This window comes from Cucurbita pepo, chromosome LG14 (assembly GCF_002806865.2).
Source record: "Cucurbita pepo subsp. pepo cultivar mu-cu-16 chromosome LG14, ASM280686v2, whole genome shotgun sequence".
Taxonomy (NCBI): Eukaryota; Viridiplantae; Streptophyta; class Magnoliopsida; order Cucurbitales; family Cucurbitaceae; genus Cucurbita; species Cucurbita pepo.
In genome coordinates this window covers 1,184,511-1,199,405 of record NC_036651.1, presented here as the reverse complement: position 1 = coordinate 1,199,405, position 14,895 = coordinate 1,184,511, and the positions used below count along the sequence as shown (strand labels likewise).

General features: G+C 34.8%; 1 protein-coding gene across 2 annotated transcripts; it reads right to left on the bottom strand.

The window, feature by feature from the left end:
* Positions 1–307: 307 nt before the first annotated feature.
* On the bottom strand, positions 308–14,322 carry LOC111810263 (copper-transporting ATPase PAA1, chloroplastic). Of its 2 annotated transcripts, none has more exons than XM_023696919.1 (17): positions 13,814–14,322; positions 13,599–13,652; positions 13,205–13,358; positions 12,246–12,320; positions 11,821–12,098; positions 11,214–11,444; positions 10,859–10,957; positions 10,389–10,538; positions 9,442–9,588; positions 8,234–8,284; positions 7,967–8,142; positions 7,170–7,302; positions 6,359–6,456; positions 5,526–5,766; positions 4,105–4,308; positions 2,615–2,695; positions 308–1,003 (listed from the first exon to the last, which is right to left on the bottom strand). In XM_023696919.1, exons 1-17 carry the CDS (start codon positions 14,237–14,239, stop codon positions 668–670), a joined length of 2,934 nt encoding a protein of 977 aa, XP_023552687.1. In that variant the 5' UTR covers positions 14,240–14,322; the 3' UTR covers positions 308–667. The 2 variants fall into 2 exon arrangements, with proteins under 2 accessions (XP_023552687.1, XP_023552688.1); XM_023696920.1 differs by having other exon boundaries at positions 13,599–13,666; positions 13,814–13,906.
* Positions 14,323–14,895: the final 573 nt, after the last annotated feature.

Sequence of the window (14,895 nt, the reverse complement as noted above, 5' to 3'; positions counted from 1 at the left end):
ATTCTCCCCTATTTTTAGAAAATTAATTAATCAAAAAATTAAAATTTACAGACTTATGGAATAATTTATATTTTGCACTCACTCCTTAAATCTTATAATAATAATTTATAGCATGACGAAAATAAGGAGTGATATGTTGGACATAATCACTCCTTAGTTGGGGGCTGTGTTGCCCTACCCTACCTGTAAGATTGATACACAGTTGAGTAAACCAACCACGAACACTACTGGTATGAAAGCGATCTAAAAACATGGAATTCAACCTTCAACCTAAAAGAGAATTTTACATGATCCTGTCTCGAATACAAAAGCAAACAACCATATCCTGTCTCAAATTTATTTTATGTTTTAGAGAAACGAGAAACAATTCAGTTCCAAAACAGCCAACCAATACAACCTAGGAGGACAAGGGAGAGGGGGAGTCCCTTTCCCCACAAAAATACAAGAAAGCCTTCCAATCCATTAACAAAAGTACCCCTTAAAAAAGCTAAAAACGAGTATTTATTTAGTGTTAAGAGTATATTAACTGAATCCTTAATGAAAATAATTAACATCCAACTAACTTCTTAATATCAAGCCCAAAGGCTAATAGCTATTTTATGAATATCACTTAAAATGCAATGCATTGCATCGCATAGCAGCATCTTATGGCTTGCTAAAACAATGATTAACAAAATGTTGATAAGATGAACACCTTCAGTTTCACTGTTCGATCAAACAAAGAAAATCTCTCCATTTCTGTAATAAAAAAATTAAAGCCATCTCTTTCATGGGGTTGGTATAAATTTGGTTTTTTTTTTTTTTTTTTTTTTTTTTTTTTTTTTTTTTTTTTTTTTTTTTTTTTTNGGGATTTTTTTCTGTTATGAGAAAATCTTAATCTCAAAAGCAGTGAATTTGCCATAACTCCTACGGAACTCAGACCCATAAGGGCACCCGCAATGGAAGGTGTGAGTATAGTCCCAGTAATAGGAAGCAAGACGCCTGCCGCAATTGGAATTCCCACCTGAATGAAGATGTCAGAGAAGCCAAATTAGGCAAACATAAACAGAGGACGGAAGTATATATATACATCATACATATATGCCCTAGAAAAAGAAATGGCCCTTCAAGTTTTGGTTCATTTTAGTCTACTTTCAAACTTTATTCATTCGGGAGCTGTTAAGTTTGATTTATTCTAAACACTATTCATTTTATCGATTGTAACGAAAGGTTCTTTCAAGAATAGGACTATTTGATTCCTATTTTCAAATTTTTAACATAAATTATATACACAATGGAAATATTTTAATACAAATTATTGCAACATTATAAGAAATTTAGTAAATGAAGTGTGATGCAAATATTTCAATGAAAAATAAAAATGAAGGGAAAAAAATATACACTGTTTAAAGTAATAGACTCAAATGGACAAATGAACAAAAGTAGAAAGAAATGGGATCGAAGTAATATTTAGAGAAGCCTCCTTTATTATAAGCTGAAAGTGAGAATCTGGCCTTTTTTCTTGGTTGACCTCACTTTAAGAGTTCAGAAAGCCTACACAGTTCGTCTTTGGCCTGGTTGGCGTACGTGTGTTTCAAAGGAGTTGAATCATGTGTTCTAGTTTTGCCTTTTTTTGCTTTTAAGGTGTGAATGGGCCCTTTTGGCCAGCTTATGATATGATTCAGGGAGCAAGTAAGCGGGCTATGATGAAGGACAATACCGTCAGGGGCCTCCTTTCCAAAATAAGTGCCGTGTTCTATGGCAAATTGTTTCTTTGCTATGCTATGGTGTAGAATTTATGGTTAAAAATAAACTTGTATTGTTTTTTTTCCGGTGTTTGATACACGGAAAAAAGGTTTCAGGTCTACGAGAACATTTCAATGCCTATCTTTTTTTTTTCTTCCTTTTTTTTTTTTCTTCCTTTTTTTTTTTTTTTTTTTTTTTTTTTAACTCTCTTTGCTTTTGATTACCCAACAATTAGGGATTGTTTCTTTAATTTTCTAGAACCCAAGTTGGTTAAACCGTATTTTTCGGTGCCTGTGTTCATGTAGTTTTTGAAGAGATTTGCTATCCCGTAGAATATATTCTCCCAAAGATTAATTAATCAGGGGGTAAGGTGGGCGTTGAGGTGTAGACTCGTTTGGGTTCAATTCATAATTACGAGTCAAAGAAAACAAAACTCAAAAGGCAAGCTTTAAACCAACACAGTGCACCTCTAATAATGAAATCAGGCTGTGGGCGAAGGAAGAAACGAAGTTAGATGAAATGAACGACAACTCAATGAAACAATAATAAGAGAACAGAGCTTCAACCTGATAAAATTTAATACCCTTTGGACTCCTAGAACCCAAAAGATGAAAAGATAAAATGTGAAGAATTTTTTTAATCCCGCTTGATAACAATTTGGTTTTTAATTTTTGGTATTTTAAAATTGTGCTTGTTTTCATACGATTTTTTCTTTTTTGTGGAAGTAATATTTATAAACTTAAATTTCTAAAATCAAAACCAAAAGTGACATGTTATCAAACGGGCCGAATGTTTGGTTATAGGCTGCATAAAAAATGGAATGAATTTTTTTTTGTAATATCAAGGACAGGTAAAATAGAGAGTAGCTAGGTGATGGTTAAAAACTTACGATGTTATATCCAAAAGCCCACCAAAGGTTTTGCTTCACGGTCTTCATGGTTAACCTGCTAAGCTCCAAAGCATCAAGCAACTGCAAGGAAGTTTTTGAAGGAAATTACATCCAATCTCATAAAACCAAAGAAAATATGATTTTGAAGATGACAATTCACAAGAAAAATAGTCACATAGATCATGTTTGATTAATACGTAAAACCGCGGTGATCGACTCTACTAATATGGCCTCTTATCTTTTGATCTCCAGATACCAAAACTGAGAAATTTCACTTTGTATAATCCCCTCAATATAAGAGATTCCCTATTGCTTCGTTGTATAGAGGTTTTGTAGTATCTAACAAAGACTATACGTGGTAGATTTTCTGTTCTAGGTTTCACATAGCTAGTGCATGAGCATTGTGGGTAGAAACTCTCGCTACTGATTAGGTAATAGAACAGCTATCATATTGTAGGAAAAAATGTGATTATAGATAGATCCCTAACTCTTTTCCTCGTTTCTATGCGGCGGTGAATAATAAAAGTCTCCTATCAAGGATTGCCAGAGGAAATATATTCAGTGGCAGTATTAATTACATTACTTAAATTGATCTGGGCAGTACACCTCACTAGAGAGATGATTGAGATTGGACTTCTAGGTTCAGATGGCAGGTTTCCCTGCATATAGGTAATATAAATTGACGAGCGGCAATGTACAAGTTACTCCTCTCCACAGGGCTGAAGGACTTACCAATGCATCTAATGCAATGAGGAGAAGGCATTTGTCACCCTTAAATCTCTGAAAGTTTTCTAAAAGCTGCTGTAACGCTACAGCTACTATAACTAGCTGCTATGAAGATAAAATACTCATCTTATTAAGTTGACGGTAAATCCAAGAGCTTAACCTGGTAAACTATGATATATTCAATGGTGTTAACTGTTCTCGATTGCACCAAGCACTCGATGGTTCACAGCTGAGTGACATAGCTAAAACTCTTTGGTGGAAATGTTGAATTACATGAGAGCCCTTTGTTGAAACCTAGGTACAGACATATTTTATTCTAAAAGGATCAAGTTCGAAATTAAAATATTCCAAGTACTTATCAAATATAGCTCCTAGTTGGACTTCTCTTACTGTTGACTAAGGAGCCATTTCTGCCATTTCCCCCAGCCTTGAGTGTAGACTTCAATATATATTTTGTGATAATTATTTATTTCCCAGCAAGAACAAGAACTAACTTCTCTTATGTTTCAACTAAAAATAAAATTCTGTAAGAAGAATGAAATCCCAATCTTTCAACTCTGCAAGGTAACACATCAAATTATGTTGATATGAGGAGAAAAAGAAGGAATGTCTGTCAAAAAAAATATAGGTTTGGAAATAAATACGGGCAGCAGGCCTTTAAGCAAGTACAAAAATAGCTGCGTTCTATCATGAACAAGAACTTCTGTCTACATGTGTCCAAAAATATAAACACTGGCAACAAAACAACATATGGCTTGAAGTACCTGAGAGAGTCTGTTGCCCATTAACACTATAGGAGACACCTCGCTGGCGGCTCCGACACCCCCACCCATCGCAATTCCAATATCTGCAGTAGCCAAGGCAGCAGCATCGTTGATTCCATCACCAACCATGGCTACAATGTTGCGGCTCTCCTGAAGTTCACTAATAAACTTCTTCTTTTCATGGGGTTTAACTCCAGATCGTACCTTCAAAGATTTTTATCATAAAAAAAGGATTTTATTTTGAAACTCGATACACTGTCTTGTAAGTTATACTATATATAACAGAGCCTAGGCAAGGCACAACATACAAAATGAGGTCAAGTCAAAACTCAGGTGACATGACACACTAGATAAAAAAAAATGTTTCCATTTATATACCCCAAAACTAAAAACTCTTTTAAGCATATGAATCTTGCCAACTAAAAAATTACTTAAAACCCAAAAATCAAGATTGATTGTAGGTAAGGCTGTTGCTTGTCAATAAAATATAAATAGAAAATATAGAAGTCGACGAGAAAGGGAAGCAAAAACTTGAAGACAGTGTATCGAGTTTAAGGTATGCAATTCTTTTAGGGGAAAAGGGGAAATACCTAATTTTCTAATTAGTTAGTTGAAGTATTGATATACTTAAATTTACCATAATCTATCACCTTAAGTTTTTGGGTTTAGTCATTTCACATAGTATTAGAGTTGGTCATGTGTTCAAACCCCTGTAATGTCAATTCCTCCCTAATTAATATTGATTTCCATTTGTTGGACCTTCCACAAATTTTCAACCCCATAAGTGAGGTGGTGTTGAAGTATTATATAATTAAATTTATCATAATCTAACAGTTTAATCTTTTGATATGGGATTATCTCTATAGGAAAAAAGCTTCCTTTTCTAAAGGAACTCAGCTAACCTAATTTGGTCATTCTTATCTAACCACATGAAGCAAATATCGAATTAGGATCTAAAGAATAGAAAGTTCTGCTTTGCTTTCTTGAAATTAGCCCACAATTTCTCCCTATTACAGTTCTCCTTTTCTTTCTTCACTTTCATTTAACTCTAATGCATCGTATTCAAATATGAAGGGCATAATGATGTGCTAGTCCATCCAGACCAGCTTTTTAGGTCCCTTAATTATGACGAGCCTAAGACTGCTCCAGGACTAGAAAACAGCAATTCATCAAAATAACTGTCGAAGAAAATGAATTTCTGCCAAAACCTTATATATATTGTGCTAATTCAACTACTCAAGATATCTTTATTTATGGTCAAAAGCATATTAACTACCTTTGGAGAAAAATAAGATATCAAACACACAATAAACCTTAAAAAATTAACCATTTAACAACCTAAATAGTAACACAATAGGTGATTGATACAGTATTGAAATCTAGTGAACTTACAGGTACATATAAGGAATCAAATTTCATACCTTCTCTTTAGGAATTCCAACAAGAGATGCGACGTACTCAGCAGTACTCCTTTTGTCGCCAGACAACATGTATGTGTTAATTCCTTGCCTAGATAAAGTGTCGATGACATGACTAGCCTCTTCCCGTATGCCATCCTCATAATAAATATGACCAGCAAGAATATTGTCTATTCCTACATATACGACCGATTGAGCTTTGAGATCATCGGTTTCTTGAAAATGATCAGCAACAACTCCATGCCTGGGGATATAATTAATTCAATGAGATTATAAATCTAGGCTTTCGTATTCAACAAAAATAATCTACACATAAATCCCCCTAGATTGAGGGATAGTACAGAGACATCATTTGAGCAGTGGTTTGAAACAAGAAAGAGTTTTCATGGCTCAGAGACGTCACTTGAGTATGATCCCTCATCCCTAAAGCCTTTTGGCTGTGGTTTGCTCTCTACTGGTTAATACGAGGTTTCTTTGTTTCTTATAAAAAAAATTAATATAGTGAAAAGGTACATGTACATCGCGGTTACCGTAAGGGAATATATATTCCAATAGGAGTTCCCTAAAATAATCACAAAGGGGTCACTAAAAAAAATTAAATAAAATATTTGAAAGGGACCACCAGCAAGAACAATGATACTCTGGCAAATCAAAGATTCTTCCCGGTTCCAACTATTTCCATTAAAGGTTCTTTGGTTCCTCCCTACATTGAACTGATTTTTTGCAAAGTTTCAGTCCAGTTAAGAGCTTTCAGAAACAAACAAACCTTCCATGGATAGACATACAAAAACAACATATCCCTTCAATGCATATTTCAGAAGAGATGTGGAGAATACCTCTGAACCCAGTCCAAAGTTCCGACAGATATTATCCTGTTTTCTACTGTTGCAACAGCACCAGAACCAGGTTCTTCAATGAATGTTCCATCAACCACCTGTAAATGTGAAATATTTAAATTCAATAATTAAAATTATAGCTCAAAGAGCAATGAAATACTTCATTTTTCTCTTAATAACTCAATTATCTCCATCTAAGATACCAGGTTATGTATACCCACTTTGCCAATAGCATAACAGCCCTCAAATTACATCTCATGAAAATATATCACTGATCAAACCCAATGGCAGCATGAGGTTTGAGCTTTCAGAGAAGCCACACTTAGGAAACTGCTTTAAGTCTATAGTGGTGCATGCATGTGTGAGCATAAACGAAAATTCGTATAATAAAAGACCATGATTAACAAGCAACAATGTCTAACACGTTTCTTCCTATATAATTCAAATCGCTAAACTATTATCCAGACTTATTCTTGGGGGGGGTGGGGGGAACAATTACTTAATTGACAAGTACAATTAGGTTTTATATTTTTCTCAACGGATGTGCAAAGAAGAAATTTCTTTTTGGATGCTGCATCATGCCATGTGTCAATGATGCCACATTTCCATGGAAATGTGGCCTTTACAACTTCTGTACCCATTCCTGGAAAGTACTCTATTACATACTGGAACTGGCTAGTCAAGAAATTATTCTTATTAATTTATTAGCAAAGTTAATAACTTTTTTATATGAAGGACTTGAGTTCCTTGTAAAAAATCCAGCCTATTTGCTTAGTTAACATTTATATATATAATATGCATAAGAAACTACCTTCAAATTCTGAACATTAACAGCTCGAGCAGCTTCTACAATTGCTTTGCCAACTGGGTGAACTGTGTTAGATTCCACTGCAGCAGCAAACTTGAGAATCTCATTTTCTGAATGATTGCCGTGTGGGTTTATCCTGTATCAAATCAACAGATAATCTCAGTAGTGACTCTGGGATTTGTAGTCATAGAAAACTCAGTAGTGACTCTGGGATTTGTAGTCATAGAAAACTATCTCACATTTGGTACAAGTGGTACACCCAATTTTAATGGATAAAATCCATAACACTCACTAAATATCGACATTTCTTTACAAGCCAAATTCCTCATGCTCTTACTTCAAATACCCAATGCAAAAGCCCAATGGATTAAATGTGAATCGATAAGGTCTGGGTATCTCATTACAACATGACACACAGGATTTGGTTGGATTACACCCTTGACTAAATCTTTTAGTAAGTTAGCATTAATTTTGAAGATAATCGAGCTGAAGGTAAAAAAAATTTGGCCTTGCTAAGTTCAAGGCTTCTCAATGGTGTTCTTTTTCCAATTCATTTGAACATCTTTCTCCTGGTAACATTTGTTTAAGCGGTACGTGTTTATTCATCCCTCAGAACTTTACTGCTTTCTTTGGTCACTCCTTCAGGAGGAGTTTCAGTTCTTGAACAAAATTTTGAGTCTTAAAAATTTAAAATTAAAAAAAAATGGAGGTGGCTGTCTCACTTTAGCTACACTATTAGCTAATATGCCTACTTACCACCCAAGGAAACATCCATTATAAGTTAAGAAACCGCACTCAACTGTGAATCTACATTTCTCTCATATATAGAAGTCGCCAACACCTTTGTCACAACAGGTTTCCCAACTGTCAAGGTCCCTGTTTTGTCAAAGACAACAGTATCCACCATTGAAAACTGCTCTAAGATATTTCCACCCCGCAGAAGTAATCCTTTAGTTGCACCTAATGAAGTGCCAACCTGGTAGATCATAAACAAAGCGCAAAATCATAAATACGTTCAAAGTAAACAATCTAATACAGAGATGAAGAGACTTAAAGAGATAATTCACCAGCATTGCAGTTGGAGTAGCTAAGCCAAGTGCACATGGACAAGCAATAACCTGCATTAAGAATATAGGCCAGAAATATACCGATCTGTAAACATGCCAATTGATAAAAGAGAAACAAACCATTTTTTTACGAGAAAAAAGAAGAAAAAGACAGCATAGGCTATTCCTTTCTTCTCTAGTTAGTAAGAAGAATGGAAGGGTCATAGAAAGAATAAAACTTTTCATATCAAGTGAGTGTTAAACATGCCCATTGATAAAAGAGAAACAAAAAAAAATTACAAGAAAAAAGAAGAAAAAGACAGCATAGACTACTCCTTTCTTCTCTAGTTCGTAAGAAGAACGGAGGGTCATACAAAGAAAAAAAAACATTCATATCAAGTGAGTGTTAAACATGCCAATTGATAAAAGAGAAACAAAAAGAAAATTACAATCAAAAAGAAGAAAAAGACAGCATAGACTATTCCTTTCTTCTCTAGTTCGTAAGAAGAACGGAGGGGTCATACAAAGAATAAAACTTTTCATATCAAGGGAGTGTTGAATCAAAAAGTTGACTAGAACAATATGAGACTTGCGTCAAGAATATAGTGTTTTTTATATTTTATGAGTCAATTATGAACCTTCCAAATCTCTCCCAATTTCATTCATGTTCTAAGTACTTTGTCGGATCGTTCACAATTATACACAGAATTTACCTATATGCATCTTAAGAAGGAATTTAATAAAAGAAAACCACTTATATAACGATTCAACAGCAAACCATTCCTGAGTGTGGATCCTTATAAATAAAAGTTTCCACTAGATGAGTCTTCTAGTTCCGACAAATTTGACCCTATGTATTTATTGTATTTCTACATCCACGAAACAGCAATTAAAGACCTAAGCTCCAAAGAGTACAGATGTTATATCGATCTTCCCCGATAACAATCCATGTATTTTCTTCAAACCAAATTTCCCAAAGTAGAGCGTTAAATATGTTCAACCACAAAATTCTATCTGTGTCTAGGATGGCCACTTTAGATCTAGTATAAGAATTACTTGATTTTGACGTAGAATATGGTAAAGAGTGTATCATTTCTAGAATGATCCCTCAGAAATATCATTTTGATATAGAATATGTGTAGCGATCAAAACAGTTGTTACTTTCCATGGTTCATAAATTTGCAATGTAAGAGTACCCAAGGTTTGAGCACAAACTTCAAGCATCATACCAGAACACTGCAAGAAAGCTGCAGTGCCAATGAAACTGAATTTCCATGGTAAAGAGCTGCAGGCAGAATGCGTGATCCAAATTGACTCCAAAATATAAAAGTTGCAGCAGAGAGTGCCATTACTCCATAAGTGAAGTGCCCAGACACCTGGTGAAGTAAAAATAGCCAGCATAATAAATCAATTGCATGCATAAATTCACAATAAGAAGCCATTAAATATGCTTGGAACTTCTTTTATTGGAAGAAAGATACAAAAGTAATAAGAAATCCACCCAAATTTCCATGATACATCAACTAGGGAGTCACAGAAAGAGCACAGTATGACTTCAATAGATAGGGCATGTTTTTCTTAACCATAAATTTATTATAAAAAAAACTTGCACGCATTGATTAACCCTATAGAGCAACCCCTAACCCCACAATGCTGTATCGTATTGTTACAACCTCTCAAAGAAAAAAGAAAAGGAAAGCATCTGTATTTAGAGGATGCTCATTTGACTAAGAGGATGCTCATTTGACTAATGAAACAACTGTTGTGGTCGTAAGGGATAAATGGTCAAACAAAAAACAATGAGAACACAATAAATAATAACTTGTATTGGAAAAAAAAAAGAATCAGCTATTAAGTGGAGATGCCTTTGTGTTGTATTCTCTCCTCCCCTCCCCTCCACTCCACTGCCAGTGACAATGCTTCAAACTAAACATCTCTCCTCCCTCTCCTTTCTAGCTTCGCATCTCTCCTCTACCCTGTCATGGCTAACACTAGAAATCTCCGAAGAACATATCTCATTGGGAAGAAAGATTCAAAACTTGTCATGGACAGGCAATCCATAAGAAAATAGGGAGAGAGAGACCTAACTCGGAGAATCTTATCAGCCTACTTCAAGCAATTTCAACACAGAAATAGAAAAAGAGAAAGAGAAAGATAACAAAAATTCAGAGATAACCTTGTCAGCCAACCGTTGAACAGGAGCTTCCCGGCTTTGAGCCTCTTCTACCAAACGAACGATATCTCCCATAGCAGTCTCACCTCCTGGTCGCTGCACCTCAACTGTAAGAGTTCCATTAAGATTTATAGTTCCTGCTGCAACTTGGCTCTAGCACAGGGGAGGAAAAAAAAAACTCTATGACAACATGACGCTAACATACTCTTGGTAGATTTCAGAAGTGCTGTGTCCTAAGAAACTAAAAATACGTCATAATGGTCAAATACAGTTTACTTATCCTATCATGCACAAACGTTAAGTACCTTAACTGTTCAATTAGACAGATGCAGAAGGCACCATATTGTTCTATATATGACCACAGTGCAACAAGGTAGACTTATTGCTTCCCAATAAAAATGTGAGGCTGACATCAAAATGAGATAACAATGCATTTACTATAATTTAAAAAAAAAAAAAAAAAAAAAATGTACCCCAGGCAGCTTGGTAACAGGTAATGGCTCCCCAGTGAAACTAGACTCGTCCACAATGCTTCTACCAGATTTCACAATTCCATCAGCAGGAACACGGTCCTGAAATGAAGAAAAAGTTATATCAAAGTGATCAGTAAAACTGTTAAATGTTTTAACTGTATTATATCTCCAAACAGTTTTTAACTGAAATTTTCTAAACAGCTAAACAAGGAAAATCGTTCTGATGTAAATTATTCAAATGAAGTTTTTGGTATGGGATATAATGAGCTAAAAGAAAGGAGAAATCTATTAAAAGTAATTGGCAATAATGTAAAGATATCACTTAAGAATTGGGAGACATATTCATTTGACTAACCCCAGGAAGGACAATAACTTCATCTCCAATTGAAAGACTAGAACAAGGAATTTCAACCGTTGAACCCGATTCAGTATTACCATCAACAACAAGACGAGCTTTTGAAGGTAAAATACTAAGAAGACCTGTCATATCACTCGCAGCTCTAATTTTAGCTCTCTGTTCAAGGTTCCTTCCTAACAATACAAATGCTATTAACATAACTGGTTCCTCAAAGAAAGCCTTCCAACCCTGTCCAGAAAACAAATATTACACGTAAGGCATTTTATGTCAAGTTGAGGACGGAACAAAATACATTAAATTGATATTCTGGTAAGCGATATAGCAATAAATTGACATTGGAAAAATGTTTGTAACAAAAACCACCTGGTGAGCAATACAAAAACCACCTGAAAAACGTTTGTAACAAAAACCACAAATGATATTCTGGTAAGCGATATAGCAATACATTAAATTGAGTTTTTCTTAAAATGAAAAAAAAAATAGAAAATAAAAAAGAAAACCAACTGATGATTGAAATGGTTAACTTGACTGCCACAAAATAATATATCGAATAAATAGGACTGTATAAAAACATGTGGGTTTTGTTTATAGACGCGTCACTTACAAGTTTTGGTATTAAGGCCGCCAATGAGCTAACAGTAAAGGATGATAGAGCTCCAAGTCCGACTAAAGTGTTCATGTTTGGAGCTCCTTTGACAAGACTTTTCATACCCTCAATAATAAGTTGACGACCAGGGCCAAGTAATGTAAATAAGCACAATGATAGATGAAATTGAGTAGTATGAAATGTATGGATCCATGAAGCCTTAGCGCCAAAGAAATGAGAAATGTGGCCAAGAAGGCACACAGCACACAGAGCCCAGGAAAAAACAAGATTGCGGCCTGACAGCGTTAGAAAAGAGCTGCGTTAGCTATTTTTTCAGAGATTTATTGGTAAACATAATTATCCATCCAAAAAAAAGAAAAAAAAAATCATAGTAAAACACTAGGTTTGGAAGAAGGGCCAAAGCATAGGAATTAAGCACTAACCACTCTCTTTTAATCGATTGCGCTTTTCTTCCATCTTCCTTTCAAAAACCAGGAAGATATTGTCTCTTCCTGACTCTGGACACATAAGAACAGTTGTATTATTAGGCTATAGAAAACATGTAGAGCTTTCGAGGAGTGCAAACATCTAATATATCAAATCCACTTGCATTTGGGATGAGTAAAGTTAATACTAGCGCAACCCTATAAATAGAATAGTTCGTTCTCAATAATATGGATTGCAAACACTTGCTAGCTAGCAGACGGGCAAAACGAAGTCTGTGCAATGATTCAATAATGAAATTTACAGGAACAAAGACCAAAGGGTTTTTTTTTTTTTTTTTTTTTCTTTTATAAAAAGAAAAAACATAAAAATAAAATATAACTTCAATTTGATATTTCAAGGAAAATGTTATTTTAGACACAAAGCATCCCCAATAATATAAATATAAATACACACATCTATTCAAGTCTAATTTTGACCTTATGGAATGGCAACCTTACTATAAATCCTTGGCATTTGAAACTAAACTAAGGTGTCCCCTCCATATGAATTCACAAGCACATATGCTATAGCCCTCTAAACTTTCATATCTCCATAAAGCTTGCGCAGATCTTCAAGTCACCAAGCGGTTGTGGTTCACTACATCTATGGGTTGAAGATAAGGAGTTCAAAATGATTCTTATCCTATAGCTTATTGCTTTGAGTTTCGAAATAACCTAATCATCTTATTAAGTCTTCTTCGATTAGAGGAGGTGACCTCCCTCGAATGTTTGACTCTGCTTGAACCCAATTAGTTACCCCCGACTGTTGTTGAAGTTGAAGAAGATGTCCAACTTCGCCAAGATTCAAGGTTAGTAAGTACCAAACTAACGAACAATTATACCAGAGATCATGTTAACAACAATTAAACATTGGCCATAATGACGATACTTTGTATTTGTTAAAAAAGAGCTTTCACCTCGAAGACTAGATGCAAAACCACATCGAGTTAGATGATTAGCAAGCGTCTCTCCCAGCTGCTTTAGCCAATTCGGCGAATCTTTAACCTCCGGAACTGGCCATATGACTGCAGTCTCTGTTGTAAGGTTCACACTAGCAGATGACACTTGTGGCTGTTCGTGATTTGACAATAACATGAGCATTGATTCATTTATCAAGTAAAAAAAAAATGTCTGTTCACTTGGAATTCCTTACCCCAATTTTAGTTAACAGTTATTTGAACAAATTCTAAACTCACTGGCTTCTATTATCCTGGTTTTCTACATTTAATTCATTCAATTAGTTCATCTTTCTTGTTTACAAAAATTATTTCCGTATTTGAAGACCGAGCAAAAAGAATTAGTAACTATAACCTGATTCTCTAGAATTCTCTTCACACTTGCTGCACATCCCCCGCATGTCATTCCCTGCGATTTTTTTTCTATGAGAAAAAAAATAATTACAATAATATTGCACAGAAGAAAATCAGAAAAAAACAATCATCAAAGATTTCGGTAGAGTTAAAATACGAAGACATGTGCGATGAATAGATAAAGCAAGAACCAAGGAAGCGATGCAAAATCCATACTCCAACATCCAGTATAATCACGTTAGGCAATAGTGAAGAAACCTCCTCGGCACTTCCAGAAACAAACTTATTCGCATCTCCACCGCCCAGTCCACCATCTCCACCACGACCTCCGCCGCCATTATTCCCTCCAAAACCACCGTTCCCGCCACCAGATGCAAAAGACACAGAGGAACTCGAAACGCAACGCAAACGACGCTGCAGCGAAGGCAAAATAACTTGCAGAGTCCTAAGCGACGGTGAAGAAGAACCAATAAGTCCAGTTCCGTATAGAGCAAGGTATCTGGAAATGCAGCTGAAATTGCGAGCTCGGTCACCACCGCGAACGCATCTTCTACGAACAATTTCGGAGAGCCTCCGATTCAAGGCCTTCGAAACGCAACATATAGCTATGTTGCTCGTCGCAGCGGCAAAGACGGAGTCCATCGGAGGAACTCAAGATGAACTCTCTCCTCTTCGGCAGAGACTATCGACTTCACATTCCACAGATAACTACAACCAAAGTCAAAAAAATTATATTTGCAAAAATAACGCACACCGTTCGCGGTTAGGTAGCATCTCTTCGTTGGGCTATAATTCAAATAATTGCGGATAAATTATTTAAAATATTAAAAAAAAAAATATATATATATATATATATATATATATATATATCATATATTTAATAATTTAAATACGTATTAGATTATGATCGAAATTCATGCAACCTACAAATCAATTTTTTTTTTCTTTTTTTTTTTTTTTGAAATATTCAATTTAATATTTTCGTTTAAAATTTTAAAAGATTGAGAATTAATTTGTTTATTTCAGTAAAATAAATGGAAATTATATTTTGTTTATATTAATGTTTTTCTTTTTTTTTTTTTCTTTTTTTTTTATATTGAACAAAAAAAATAAATAGTTTGGTGAAATTAGGTCGGCGACTTGTGATCGCACTTAAAAAGTACTTTTGAGTGCCACCAATAATTAAAGTTAACCATTATGGATTAATTGTTTTAATTTAATGCACGTCGATTATTTTTAAATAAGGGGAAATTTTAACTATCATTTAAATTTGTTGTACCAATTTTAAAAAAATTATC